This window comes from Equus asinus, chromosome 20, assembly GCF_041296235.1.
Source record: "Equus asinus isolate D_3611 breed Donkey chromosome 20, EquAss-T2T_v2, whole genome shotgun sequence".
NCBI lineage: Eukaryota > Metazoa > Chordata > Mammalia > Perissodactyla > Equidae > Equus > Equus asinus.
In genome coordinates, this window is record NC_091809.1 from 11,589,131 (window position 1) to 11,602,265 (window position 13,135).

Here is a 13,135-nt window from a genome sequence, read left to right on the forward strand (position 1 = left end):
GTCGAGCGCTGTCCTATGCCTGGAAAGACAGCGGGGAGGCGGTGCTGGGGAGAAAAAAAAAGAGGGGGGCAGTGGGGAGGGATGACCAGGGAAGGCCTCTCTGCCGCGAGGGTCCCGGGGAGATCGGGAAAGGGCCTGGGCGGAGGGACGTGCCTGGTGGAGGGACAGCGGGGCGGCCCGTGCGGCTGCAGCGGAGGAGTGAGGGGGCGACGGAGGCGGCGCGGCGGGCGGGGGGCGCGGGCTCCCGAGGGAGGGACGTGGGGGCCGCGCGGCTGCGGGTGGAGCGGGGACGGCGACTCGGGCTCGCCGCGCCCTCTGGCGGCTGCGGGGCGAACAGCCGAGGCGGCGCCGGGAGACGGGGAGGGGACGGCGGGGGTCCGGGAGGATGCGGGGATGGAGGACGGATGATGGGGAGGATGCAGGGATGGGAGGAGGGACGGGGGAGGGGGGAGGATGCGGGGATGGGGGAGGGACCGCGCTGGTCCAGGAGGGATGCGGGGAGGATGCGGGGATGGGGGTGGGATGATGGGGAGGATGCAGGGATGGGAGGAAGGACGGGGGAGGAGGGGAGGATGAGGGGATGGGGGAGGGATGGGGGAGGAGGGAGGATGCGGGGATGGGGGAGGGATGATGGGGAGGATGCAGGGATGGGAGGAGGGTCCGGGAGGATGCGGGGATGCTGGGACGGGGTTGGGGGGATGTAGGTGGGGAGGCGGGGATGGAGAAGGGAGGAGGGGGACGTGGGGATGGTGGGGGGAAGGCTGGTAGGAGTGGATGTGGGGGGACGGTGAGGAGGAATGATGGGAGGTGGAGAGAGATGGATGGGGGCCGATTGGCACATCACTGGGAAGGGGCCAAAGAGGAGGCAAGAAATGGGCAGATTCTGGGAAAAGTTTTGTCATGTCCTTTTTATTGAAACATAGCTTACATACAGTAAAGTGGGAAAATCACAAGTGTATCAAGCTCAGGGAAAGCCCGATTTTTAAAACATTGAAATAGAAGTCACATAAAATACAATTTTTTAAAAAAGATTTTATTTTTCCTCTTTCTCCCCAAAGCCCCCCAGTACATAGTTGTATATTTTTAATTGTGGGTCTTTCCAGTTGTGGCATGTGGGGTGCCGCCCCAGCATGGCCTGATGAGCAGTGCCATGTCTGCGCCCAGGATCTGAACCGGCGAAACCCTGGGCCACCGAAGTGGAGTGCACGAACTCAACCACTTGGCCATGAGGCTGGCCGCAAAATAAAACATTTTAAAGTAAATGCTTCGGTGTCATTTAGTACATTCACAATGTGCAACCAGCACCACTATCTAGACCCAGAACATTCCATCACCCCAAAAAGCAGCCCCGTCCCCATCAGCAGTCACCCCCATTCCCCCAGCCCCTGGCCCCCACGAGCCCGCTCTCTGTCTGTGGATCTCCCTGTTCTGGACGTTTCACATCAATGGAATCACACGCCGTGTGTCCTTCTGTGTCTGCTTCTCTCCCTGAGCGTCGTGTGTTCAGGTCCGTCCACGTGCAGCTGTGTCAGGGCCTCGCTCCTCTTCAGGGCTGCGTCGTGCTCCATCGTGTGGGTGGACATGTGTGGATCCATTCAGCTGTGGATGAGCGTTTGGGCTGTTCCTGCCTTTCAGCTTTTGTGAATGGTGCTGTGTGAACATCGATGTACAAGTTCAATTCTTTCGGGTCACCCAGGAGTGGAATTGCAGGGTAATTCCACACGTAACTTGGAGGAGATGCTGGTCCATCCCACGGCCACGTGTGAGGTCTGACGGCTCCACGTCCTCACCATCGCGCACCCTCCTTTCTCAGGATGAGAGCCATCCTGGGGCGTGAAGTGGTCCCTCCTCATGGTTCTGGTTTGCATTTCCCTGACGACTAAGGATGCTGAGCATCTTTTCGTGGGCTCGTCGGCCCTTTGTGCATCCTCCCTGGAGAATTGTCTATTTGGATCTTTGGCTCGTTTTTTAACTGGGTCGCTTGTCTTGCTGCTGAGTCTCAAGGATTTTCTAATACGTTCTGGGTGCTTGACCCTCATGAGCTCAGTGAACAGCCGTGAACACACAGCAGCCCCACCCGCATGAAGTGCCGACAGCGACAGCTCCCCCAGGCCGTCCTCACCGCCTCCTGGCTGCTGCCCCGGTGGCCGCGTCCTGACTCCATCGCATAGTTCATGTGGCCTGTTCTGGAACTTCTCATGGACGGAAGTGCACCTCGTGCCCTTCTGCGTCCAGCTTCCCCGGCCGACGCCACGCTGAGGCTCCTCACGCCGTCGTGCACAGCAGCTCGTCTCGCGGGGATGGTTCTGGGAGCTTGGAAGGCAGAGCCCCCGGGTTTGCTGCTGAGCAAGATGGAGCGTGGCTGAGAGACGGGGGTCCAGGGGATCCCCCACAGCCAGTCCCAGCACATCCCGGAGGTTTTATATGCCCAGTCTCCTTCACGTCCCGTCCACTTCTGACTGCCGGCCGGGCACCCACCCCCTCGTGTGACACGGCCCCAGCGCCCTCCCTGGGCTCTGCACACGCAGGGGCCCCCTTCCTCCCAGACGCCAGGAGGTCTTTCCAAAACATTAACCAAAGGCTCCCCATCGCCCCGGGATAAAGTCCACACTCCTGCAGGGTCCACCTGGTTCCCGGAGCACCAAGCGTGTCCCCACCCGGGCTGCACACAGCTCTCCTCCTTCCCCTCCCTGTCCCGTCTCCTCCTCCAGGAAGCTCCCCCAGGGCAGGGGTCCCGGGTACTCAGAGTGGATAAGTACCCCAAACCCAGCACCACTTCCTGCCTGTGTGGGTCCCGGAGGCCAGGAGGCTGGGCAGGCACAGCGGATGGTTGTCCCTGCTCCATGATGTCAGGGACGCAGCTGGACGATGGAAGGCCAGGCGCTCACCTGCTCTGCATCTGGAACCTTCACTGGGGCGGCCGGCAGGACCCCCACCTTGGGCCCCTCCATGTGGCCCGGCTTCCTCCCAGGGTGGTGCCGGCTGCCGAGCGTGAGTGTCCCGAGAGAGAACGCGGTCTTGGAGCCACATGGCGTCCCTGTAGCCACGTCCCACTGCTCCGGGCAGACACAGCCCAGCCAAGTTCGAGGGAAGGACACACAGGCCAGGTCTGGAAGAGCGCGTGGGGCCAGAAATACTGCCCCGGTGGCATTTGGATCATCCTCTGGGGCCGGGTCACTCTCTGTGGGGCCGTCCTGGGCGCCGTGGGGGTTCGAGCAGCATCCCTGGTCCCTCCCACTTGACACCAGGAGCTCCTTCAGTGTGACAAACACAGATGTCCCCAGATGTCGCCCGGTGTCCCCTGGGGGTCAAATTGCTTCATGAGACCCCCTCCTGGAGCCTTGAGCAGCCAGGCCACTGCAGGGCCCCCGGCCCCCCAGAGCGTGCTCTCCACCCGCCCCCTGCTCTTGCCGACATCCCGGCTTGTGGGTTGACTGTCACCTGAGGACCGAGCAGCTGCGACCGGATGGGTTCTGTCCTCGCGGCCCTGGAAGGTGTTGACCAGTTCTGCTTCCCTGGGACTCAGAGCCTCGGAGCTGCTCCTCAGCTCTCGCTCGGGGGAACCCTGACTCGCGTGGTTGCTGGATGTGTGAACAAGGTCTATGTCAACGTCTTGAAAATGCGACTCCGCCGTCACCCAGCCCCAGAGCTGGGCACAAGAGTAGCACCACATTTTTCACGTGGGGAAACTGAGGCGGGGGAGGGGGCAGGGCTGCAGTCCCTCATCCGAGCTGCTTTCCTGACTTCGAGGAATAAGGAAGGAGCATCTGTGGCTCGTCTGGGGAGCCGAGGAAAGGCTGGGGGTGAGCGTGGGTCGTGCGGTGGCCTTTTCCGGGGACTCGGAGACGAGGAGCGGAGAGGGAGGGGGGCCTGGCAGCGGTCAGGTGGCTGGGGGCCTTCGTGCATCACCACGGCCACCCGGGTGTGAGCTCCCCCCCGGGAGAGGCTGGGGCGGGAGGTAGGGGGCAGCCAAGCTGAGGAGATTCGAGGGGTCCGTCTCCACTTCCGACACCAGATGCAAATTCAGGGTCCCCAGAACCACCCCAGGTTCCATGATTCTCTGGGAGGCGCTCGCAGGACTCATTGACCCACAGGCAAGACTCCAGCTCAACACCCGCCGCGGGGGGCCCTGGGGCTCCATCACTGGCGCCCACGGGTGCCCTCCATCTCCAGTCCCCTGACTCCGTGACCCCAGGCCCCGCCCTAACAACAGGGTGGGGGTCCTTCTGGCCTGGCTGGCCCATCACGGGTGACACGACCACCCCCCAGAGCCCTCTGGGCCAGGTTAGGTCCTCTGCCGGTCACTGGACATAAGGCACAGCCTCGCCTCGCAGCCCTCCCTGCTGTGCGACGGCCAGGCCAGCCCCCACCCCAGCCCCACCAACACAGGGCAGGACACAAGGTGCTGGAGAGGAAACTGAGTCACAGAGAAGGGCCTGACTTGGCAGAATTCAAACCCAGGCCGTGTGGCCCCGGCAGGAGGGCAGAGTCTTGGTGAGGATTCAGGGGTCGTCCCCCTCACCCAGGCTGGGCTCGATGAATGGATCCCGCACAGGATGTGCACATCTTACGTGACCCCGGAGGGAAGTGCTGGTGACATCTCCATCATAGTCGGGGTAAACTGAGGCCCAGCGAGCCAGGACTGCAGCCTCTGCCGCAGACGCTGCCCCAGGCCCTGACCTGGCTGGGGAGGAAGGAGCAGGCGCTGCCTCCACGGCTCCTCTGTGTTGAACCCATTTTTCTCCAGTCAGACGCAGCCGCCCCCTCCCACCCGCGGAGCCTCGAGAGGAAAACAAACCCTAATTGAACCCACACGGGTTGGGGGCCTGGCAGAGCCTATAATTACCAGTCACTGTGCTGTGCCGCCTGGGACACCCTGGTGCCGTGCTGGTCTGAGTGGGACCCGGGACCCAACGAGCCATGTGCCTGGCAGGGACGCACCACGAGCGCAAATTCCATGGGGGCAACTCCCGCACATGTCGGGTGCACGTGTCCAGGCCGCAGACTGGGGTGCAGGGGAGGAGGGGGAGGAGGCGTGTGGGCTGCAGTGTGAGGCTTCTGGGGTGTGGGGCTCACAGGCTGCGGGGCGATGGTGAGCCATGGAAGGTTTCAGAGCAGGGGCAGAGGTGAAGGTGGGGTGGACCGGGGTGGGCAGTGCGGCCCAGGCTGTGGTGGGATGGGCAGGAGGCCCATGTGGGCTGGGTCTCCGAGGCCCCCCCCTCTAGCTCTGGACGTCCCTGGGGCCCCCATCTCCTTCCCTGTCTTAGATTCTGCTCCTTCTGCACCGCCCTCCTGGATTAACCCCTGATGGAAGCTCACTCCCTCCCAGCAGGGCCACCTCTCCCGCTCCACGAGATGCACAAATCCCAGCCTCCAGGTGCTGCCTTCTTTTCCTGCTTCCTTTTCCCTTGTCAGACGGGGGCACCTCTAGTCAGCACTGCTCCTCCTTCCTCAGAATGGTGGCTCGTCGTATTAGTACTTTCTGGAGGAAAAAACTCAAACTGGCTTACGCAAAGAAGGAACTTTATTGGCCCCTTGAACTAAAATGGTGTGTACTTATGGACTTCAGGCACAGCTGGATCCAGGTGCCTACAAGGTCGCCAGGCATCTGACTCCTCATCTCTTGGCTCTGCTGTTCCCTGTCCTGGCTCCACTCTGAGAAAGGGGCACTGTTTTGTGATTTGCACAAATCAGATGTCTCCTGCTAGTGGTGGCCCTGGATGCACACAGCCTCCCTGAGAGACAAAAGACTCGGGATGGTGGCTGGGCTGGAAGGAGAGAGTGCTGACCCCTCCTTTGTGTGCACCCTGGACTCAGTGCTAGGAAGCTGCAGGTGAAAGAGCAGATGGTTCTGATCAGATCGATATCACAAAGCAGCGTGTAATTCGAGGGAGGGATAGGAGACGGGGTCTGACCTCACGGCGGGAGGGGGGGGGGGGCTGCCCTGAGGACGGGGCGGTGGGTGGAGACCTGAGGGCAGAGGGAGAGGACATGGGGGGGTCTCACCAAAGAGCCAGCATGGAGAGCGGAGGGAGGGGCCTTCTCCAGCCACTAGTTCTGGGATGTCATCTCCACATCCCAGGGCACAGAGCAGCCACAGCACACACACGGGCACACACGTGCGTGCAGTCACACGTTACATAGCGACACTCACACACACACTACATGCAGAGAGAAACACACATGCCTAGCCTGTGCAGACATGCACGCACACACCTGCTAACACGGCTACACTCGTGTGCATACGTGCACTTGTGTTTAGGCCCACTCTGTGGCATGTGTGCACAAACACACGAGGACACTCACATGCAGCTGTCTACACCAACGTGCCCACACATGTGCACATGGCACACACCTGCAGAGGCACGCAATTGTGTGCATACACGCAGACATGGTACGCACACACACAGGCTGCCCAGCGACGAGGCTGGTGGGGAAGAGGAGGCCCTGGTTGCCCTGGCAACGCATCCTGGGACCCGCAGCCTCGTCAGCCGCTGCTCTGGCGGCCATGGCGGATGGAGGGCTGCTCAGGACCCCAACCCCGCAGAGGCTCCTGGCAGCCCTGACAGTCTGGGCCCCGTGGGGACAAGTGAGAGAAGGAGCCGGGCTGGGGTCGGAGCAGGAGTGGGGCCCCGATCAGGGGACCTGTGGGGAGAGAGCACCCGCCCTGGACCGTGTGAGGGGGACGCAAGGAGGCCCTACTTGGGGGGACAAGGCACTCACGGCCCGCCCGAGAACCCCATAGGAGCCCGGCTCTGAGCCAGAGTCAAGGGGACCCAGTCGGCTGTGGCCGCACCCCCGTCCTGTGGCGCACGGGCTCCAGGCCGGCCCCTCGCTGGACTCCCTGCACCCTGGTCTCCTGGGCCGGGAAGCGGATGCACACGCAGGGGGCCAAGAGGGAAGAACCAGCGGGTAACTGCAGACACAGTGGGGGCAGCGGTGCACGCAGTAGGACCACATCCCGACCCTCTGTCCTGGCTCCTGCTTCCTCCACCCGTGACGGGGGCTTCCTGGCGGGGCTTCCCTGAGGCTCACCGAGGCAGCCTGTCTCCAGCACACAGCAGGAGTTTAATCAATGCCCATTGCCAGGGGGACTGGATGCCCAGATGTGTTTGTCCTCCCAGAAGTGCGCCCAGCCTGGCAGGGCCACCCAGCCCACCAGTTCCGTCACGGCCAGTGTTGGCTGTGCCAGGCCAGGGGGCACGTCGGGGGGCCCCCCTGAAGGTCGCCTGGACGACTCCGCATCTTCCAGGATGTGGCTTGGACGCCTTTCTTCCCACTGGGCTCCCTGACGGGACGAAATGATTCTGCGCTTGTTTCCCAAAGCTCCTGGTGCCCATCTCGGAGCCTCGGGGTGGCCGCTGCCTGGGGAACGGTTGTCTTCCCGGCTTTGCCGCGTCCGCCTCTCACCCCTGGAGCTGGCGCCCAGCAAGGGCCACAACCTTGCTGACTGAGTCAGCGAAGGCGGCTGATCTAATTCCAGTCTCTGGGCCTCGGTTTCCCCACTTCTCAGGTGGAACCAGGCCTGGAGTTAGTGGGGCTCACGTTGGCTCGAGTTCCCGTGGGCCGAGACGTCCTGTGCCACCCAGACCTGCTCCCGTGCTCACGATGCCCCAGCTTTCCGTGATGTGGGCCCTGTCACCCCAGACCCCCAGCTCACAGACCCCACTTCCCATCACGCTTCCCCCACATCAGCCTTCCACTGATCGGGAAGCGGGAGGGGGAGGGCAGGGGAACCCCCAGCCCCCACGGCCAGCGCCCAGGTCCCCAGCAGCCCTGCAGGAGCCCAGAGATGGGCTCAGGCCCGGGCCCTCCATTCATCCCCCCCCCGGGGCAAGTGCCTCCTGGGTGCCCAGAGTGGCTGGAGCTGGGGTCACCGTGGACCGAGGCAAACGCATCCCAGACCTGGTGCTGGAGATGGACACGACCCCAGAGGGCACGTGAACTTGGATGTGGGACACAGAGCAAGGCCCGGCCAAGGAGTGGGAAGGCTTCCTGGAGGTGGTGCCATCTCAGCTGAAGCCTGAAGGTGGAGCAGCTGGGGGTGGGAGGCGTTCCAGGCAGAGGGACCAGCCTGTGTGAAGGCGCAGATGGGACAGTCTGAAGTCCAGGCCACCCTGGCCCCAGGGTCTCCAAGTCGTGCAACAAGGGCAGGACGGAGGTCCCAACACCTGTTATCTGATTCCTGTCTGACCGGGTGGCCTGGGCAGACCAGAGAAGGACGAGGGGCAGGTGGGGGCATCCCCACCTGACAGCTGACAGCGTCTGAGGGGGTCCCGGTCGGTGATGGCACCACACGTCTGGTCTTTGTCCCCAAGTGGACAGAGCCCGAAGGGGCAGACCCTGGTGTCTACCCCTCTGGTGGCCACAAAGAGGGTGTGGGTTCAAGGCCAGGCTCCCGTCGGCAAGGCCGCCCTGGCAGGTGACTGAACCGCTGTCCCCATCCGAGGGACAGGACGTGAGTGGCCTCTGCCCTGTGGGTGTGACGCGGACAGAGGGTGAGGACGGGGCCCCCACACGGACCAGCTGAACAACCTCAGCTGCGGTCACAGCACGGCCTGGGGTCCCCGGCAGCCCCCACAAGCGGGAGAGACCACGGCCGAGAGGGTCAAGGGGCTTCCCCGATTGCTCGATGGACCGAGGGCCGCCATCCTCGCTGGAATTCACAGCAAAATTCCTGTTGTTATTAAACAGCCGAGCGAGCAGCTCTCCACCCCCGCATCCTCAGAACACCTTTATTGCACTAAAAACAGCATTTATAAACAAACACGCTTGGGGGAGGGCCTCTTCAAGGTTTACCCAGTCAGGTCAGAACACAGATACCAGACAGCACAGGGGCTGTGAAATGCGGGCCCGGGGAGAGCCGGGCAGGGATGGGGGGCCAGCTCCAGACATCGGATGAACTCATGCAGGGCCCTGCGTCCGCCTCCACCCACGAGGCTGGCCCTGGGTGGTCCCCAGGCTGCAGAGTGAGGGGGGACGATGAGCAGGGACGGACCCCCAGGGCCCCCACAGACTGCCCTGGTCCCTCGGTGCTCAGCAGGCAGCCCGAGAGAGGCAAAGGGGCAGAGCCGGCCTGGCCCGTCTGGATGAGCTGGAAAACCGCCACGGAGACCGTTCCAGGGCCCACACGAGACACAACAATTAGCAGCATGAAAAGCCACAACCAGAGTCCCCCAGCAGCTCCTGTGTCCCGCCCACCCTGACCAAGACCTATTTACACACCGGGCCTCCCTCCCCAGCGGCCCCCAGCGCGGAGGGACAGGAGGAAGGGGCCACGGGCTGGGGCTGCTCTCTGGGCCCCTTCTGAGCAACACCCCCCAGGGGAGGGGGCTCCCGACACCCAGCAGGGCCCCAGGGCCCCCAGCAGGCGCGGGTGGACGGGCCAGGCGGGTCTGCACCTGAACAGCAAGCGGAGAAGGCGCAGGAGGAAAACGCGAGGCGAGGCCATGCGGCTCCTGGGGACAAGAGAAGAGCTCGGGGAGGTCCTCCATGGCTGCCTCCCGCCCCGCCCTCTTCCACCAGGAGCCTGGAGGACCGAGGGCTGCCCAGGCACAGCCTAGCCAGAGGGGGTGCCCCCTGCAGCCCCCTGGGTGCCGTTGGCAGAACCAGGCCTGGCACTGCCCTCGGGGGCACCTGGCGGGCCTGGGGGCGGAGGACACTCGTCCACAGAGGAGATTCGGCTCGGCTCGGGCTGGCCACCTCCTAGGACAGGTCCCAGGACTCTGACAAGGTGAGGTGGCATCCGGGGGCCTGGGATTCGGGGCACGGGGGACGCTCGGCCCTGCAAAGTGGCCCCTTCTCTTCCTCCTCAGAAGTTAATCGATGAAACATCGCACCCCGCTCGTCGTCGGCAACCCAGGACCCCGGCCGCCTTCAGCATCAGGACTGGCTGCCTCCCGCCCAGGCCCCGGGGTGGGGGGCGGGGGCTTTCACAAGAAGGGGAGCAGCGCCGTCAGAGGCAGCTCCTTCTCCCCCAGCAGGGTGTCTCGCTTGAGGCTGCTGCCCTTGTTGACCACCTTGATCCTCAGGGCCAGCTTGCGCACGCTGGCGGGCCCCAGGCCGTCAAAGAAGAAGTCCTCGTTGAAGACGGGGTGCCGGCTGTTCTTGACGATGGTGCTGCGCTGCCGCTGCAGCTTCCCGGGCACCAGGCACAGGCCCACGCAGCAGTGGATGCCGCGCGCGTCGCCCAGCCCGTCGTAGAGGCCCTCGGCCGCCAGCAGCCGCACCCGCAGCCGGGCCTGGGCCGCCTCGTACTCCGCCAGCAGCCGCACGCTGCCCCGCAGCCCCATCCTCACCGTGTGCTCCGCGCGCGGCGCCGGGCTGGGCTCGGGGCCGGGCTCCGCGGCGGCCCTGCGGGTCGGCCGACGCCGGGCCCCGGGGCTGGTGTCCGGCGTGCTGTCGTCGGCCGACAGGGAGCCGTGGCGGCCCACCGAGTGCGTGAGCTGGCTCACCTTGGCCTGGCTGTCCTGGGCGAAACCCTTGAGCAGCGACACGGAGCGCGAGAGCAGGGGCGACCCGAAGGGGGAGGACTCTGCCGAGGACCCCGTGTCGCTCTCCCCGCCGCTGAGGCAGCGGCTGGGGCTCATGAGGGCCCCCCCGGCCTCCCGAGCGCCCCCGTCGCCCCCGTCGGCCTTGGCGCCCCCCCGACGGCGCGCGGCGCCCGGGGAGCCCACCTGGGCCAGCGCCCCGTGCTCGCTGTGGAACAGAGACTCCTTGCGCCGCGTGTGGGGGCTCTCGGCCAGCGTGGCGAAGCCGTAGGACGTCTGCGCCTTGGGCACCGAGGGCAGGGACATGGCGCCCTGGGCCTGGGGGTCGGCGTTGGTGGCGGCCTCCTCCGCCGGCCAGTCCTCGGCGCTCTCGACCTGGATCACGTGCCGCGTGGCCGCCTTGAGCAGGCTCCGGCTCTCGGCCGCCAGGCGCGCGGGCAGCCGCGGGCTCCGGGGGGCGCGGCGGGGCGCGGGCGCGGCCGGACTCTGCTCCGCGGCCGCCGGGCCCGGCTCAGCCTGCGCCTCGGGCTCCGCGGGGCCGGCGGGCAGCTTCGGGGGGATGAAGAAGTCGGGGATCTTGTCGGGCGTGAGCACGTTGCTGTACAGGGGTCCCCGGGAGGCCCTGTCGCCCCCCTCGGCCCCCGCCGGGCCGTCTTCCCCGGATCCCCGGAGCCGCTCCAAGAACCACATGTTGGTTTTCTTCATCGGGGCACAGGCGGGAGGCCAGGAGGGGTCTGCGGGGCCCGGAGAGAGAAGCGGGGTCAGGACTGCAGGCCCCCACGCGCCGGCGCGGGAAGAGGGGCTCCCGCACGCAGCGGGGGGGGGGCTGCGGGACACGGCCTGGCCGCAGGGGCACTCCGGAGTGTCGTCGGCGCTGCGGCGCAGGACGGGGTGGGGGGGCTCTCCCCCTCCCGTCTCCTCCCCTCCCTCCTGCCCCCCCAGCCCCTCCCGTCCCCTCCCCTCCCTTCCCCGGAGGGACCCGCTCAACTTCCCAGCGCCGACGCGGAGCCCAGGGGGGTGGGAGCGGAGCCCCGACTCCTAGGAAGCTCCTGGGGGACAGCGGCCCCTCTGCCCCCACCCGCGTCTCGAGGACCCCAATGCGCTTTCTCAAGGGTCGCGCTCAGTCCGCAGGGAAGACCACCAGGGCGCCAGGGGACCCCGGCTGTGCCAGCCCCGCTCCCCCCCAGCTCCCACCCACCTGTGGCTTCCCGCCCGGCTTAGGGTCCGGGCATCCGGTGGGTGGGGGGAGGGAGGGAGGCGAGTGGGGGACCCTCCCCCCGCGCGGGAGCCGACCCTCCCTCCTCCCCCTCCCCCGCCCCCCGCCCCCCCCACTCAGCCTGGGTGGGGGTGGGGTCCCAGCGGCCCCCGCGGACCTGGGGGCCCTGAACGCACCTGCCCGGGTGGTGGCCGGAGCTGGGCGCGTCCCGCGGACACTCAGGGTCTGGGCGCCGAGGCCGGGGCCGCGTCCACACGGCGGCGCCGCGCAGTCGCTCATTCACCGGCGGGAAGCCGCCCCGCGCCGCCGTATTTCTCCGAGTAGGGCCGCGCGCGCGCTCCGCCGGACACACGCGCTGGCGGGAGGGGTGCAGGTGGTCCCTCGCGGCCACCCCAGCGTCGTGCCTGCGGACCCGCGGAGTCGGGGACCCCAGAAACCCCAAGCCCCTGCCTCAGTTCGGGGGGTGGGCACAGACCCGCACCTGCTGGGGCCGTTTCTCCGTTGAGCAGCTTCCCGCATTACTAAGACGAGTAAAATGACAGCAGCAACAACAACGCAGCTGAATTTATTACTGAGCGCTTCCGCGGTGCAGCTCTTAACGTCCCGCCGGCCCCCCCCTCCGGTTCTCACAACCACCCGGTGGGTGGTCCCACTGCTGCCCCGTTTGTAGACGAGAGAGGAGAGGGTTTCCTTCTAGAAACAGGACCGGCATATGCTGCCCGGGCCGCCCATGAGGCCGGCGAGGGGGCCCCTCCTTCGTGTACTGAGCACGACTGGGCGCAGGACAGTGACCTGGACGCTGGGTTCACAGCTGTGACGAGGGCCGTGCTCCTGGCCCTGCGATGCACCCGGGGCCGGGACCCCGCAGGCACACGGCACACGGTGACTGGAGCTTTGGTGGCTCCCGGGACAAAGATGCAACAGGAAACTGTGATGCGAGCAGCCGAGCCGAGGGCAGAGGCCCCGTGCTGTTCGCAGGTGGGGAAGCCGAGGGCAAGACCAGGACGGGTCCCTGCCCGGCGGCCTTGTGATCTACTTCCCTGCTTCCTCCCTCCCAGCCTCAGTTTCCCCTTGTGGGACCCAAGGCGGACCAGTCCCAGGTCTAGTCTGGGTTTGTGAGGAGCCAGCAAGATGAGTATGGCCGGGACTAACATGGAGTGGGCCTGGAGCTGCCAGCAGAAAGGGCCCCCAGACGCTGGGTCTCTAATAAACATCTGCCGGACAAACGGACAAATAGGCACCACTCCTAGAACAGTGCTCTCTCCTGGGCAGGCACGGAGTCGGGGCGCAGGGGGGGCAGGGCGCGGTGCTCAGGGGCCACGAGCCTCCCTCCTCTACTGCAGGGACAGCGACAGTGGGGCCCAGGAAGGGGAGTGATCGGCTCAAGCCTGCGAGGAGGGTGGCGCCAGGTGTCCTCATGACAGGCCGG

The 13,135-nt window shown here is 65.8% G+C and overlaps 1 protein-coding gene across 1 annotated transcript; it reads right to left on the minus strand.

The window, feature by feature from the left end:
• Window positions 1-8,721: 8,721 nt before the first annotated feature.
• On the minus strand, window positions 8,722-12,251 carry C2CD4C (C2 calcium dependent domain containing 4C). Its single transcript, XM_044753544.2, has 2 exons — window positions 11,883-12,251; window positions 8,722-11,224 (listed from the first exon to the last, which is right to left on the minus strand). The coding sequence occupies exons 1-2, from the start codon at window positions 11,983-11,985 to the stop codon at window positions 9,933-9,935; spliced, it is 1,395 nt and encodes a 464-aa protein (XP_044609479.1). The 5' UTR covers window positions 11,986-12,251; the 3' UTR covers window positions 8,722-9,932.
• Between the last annotated feature and the right edge of the window lie 884 nt (window positions 12,252-13,135).

Coding starts and splice junctions, on each gene's coding strand:
- C2CD4C (XM_044753544.2), bottom strand. CDS start 11,985: ATGAGCGACTGCGCGGCGCCGCCGTGTGGACGCGGCCCCGGCCTCGGC. Junction 11,225..11,882: donor TCCGGCCACCACCCGGGCAG/GTGCGTTCAGGG, acceptor CGGGCCCCGCAG/ACCCCTCCTGGCCTCCCGCC.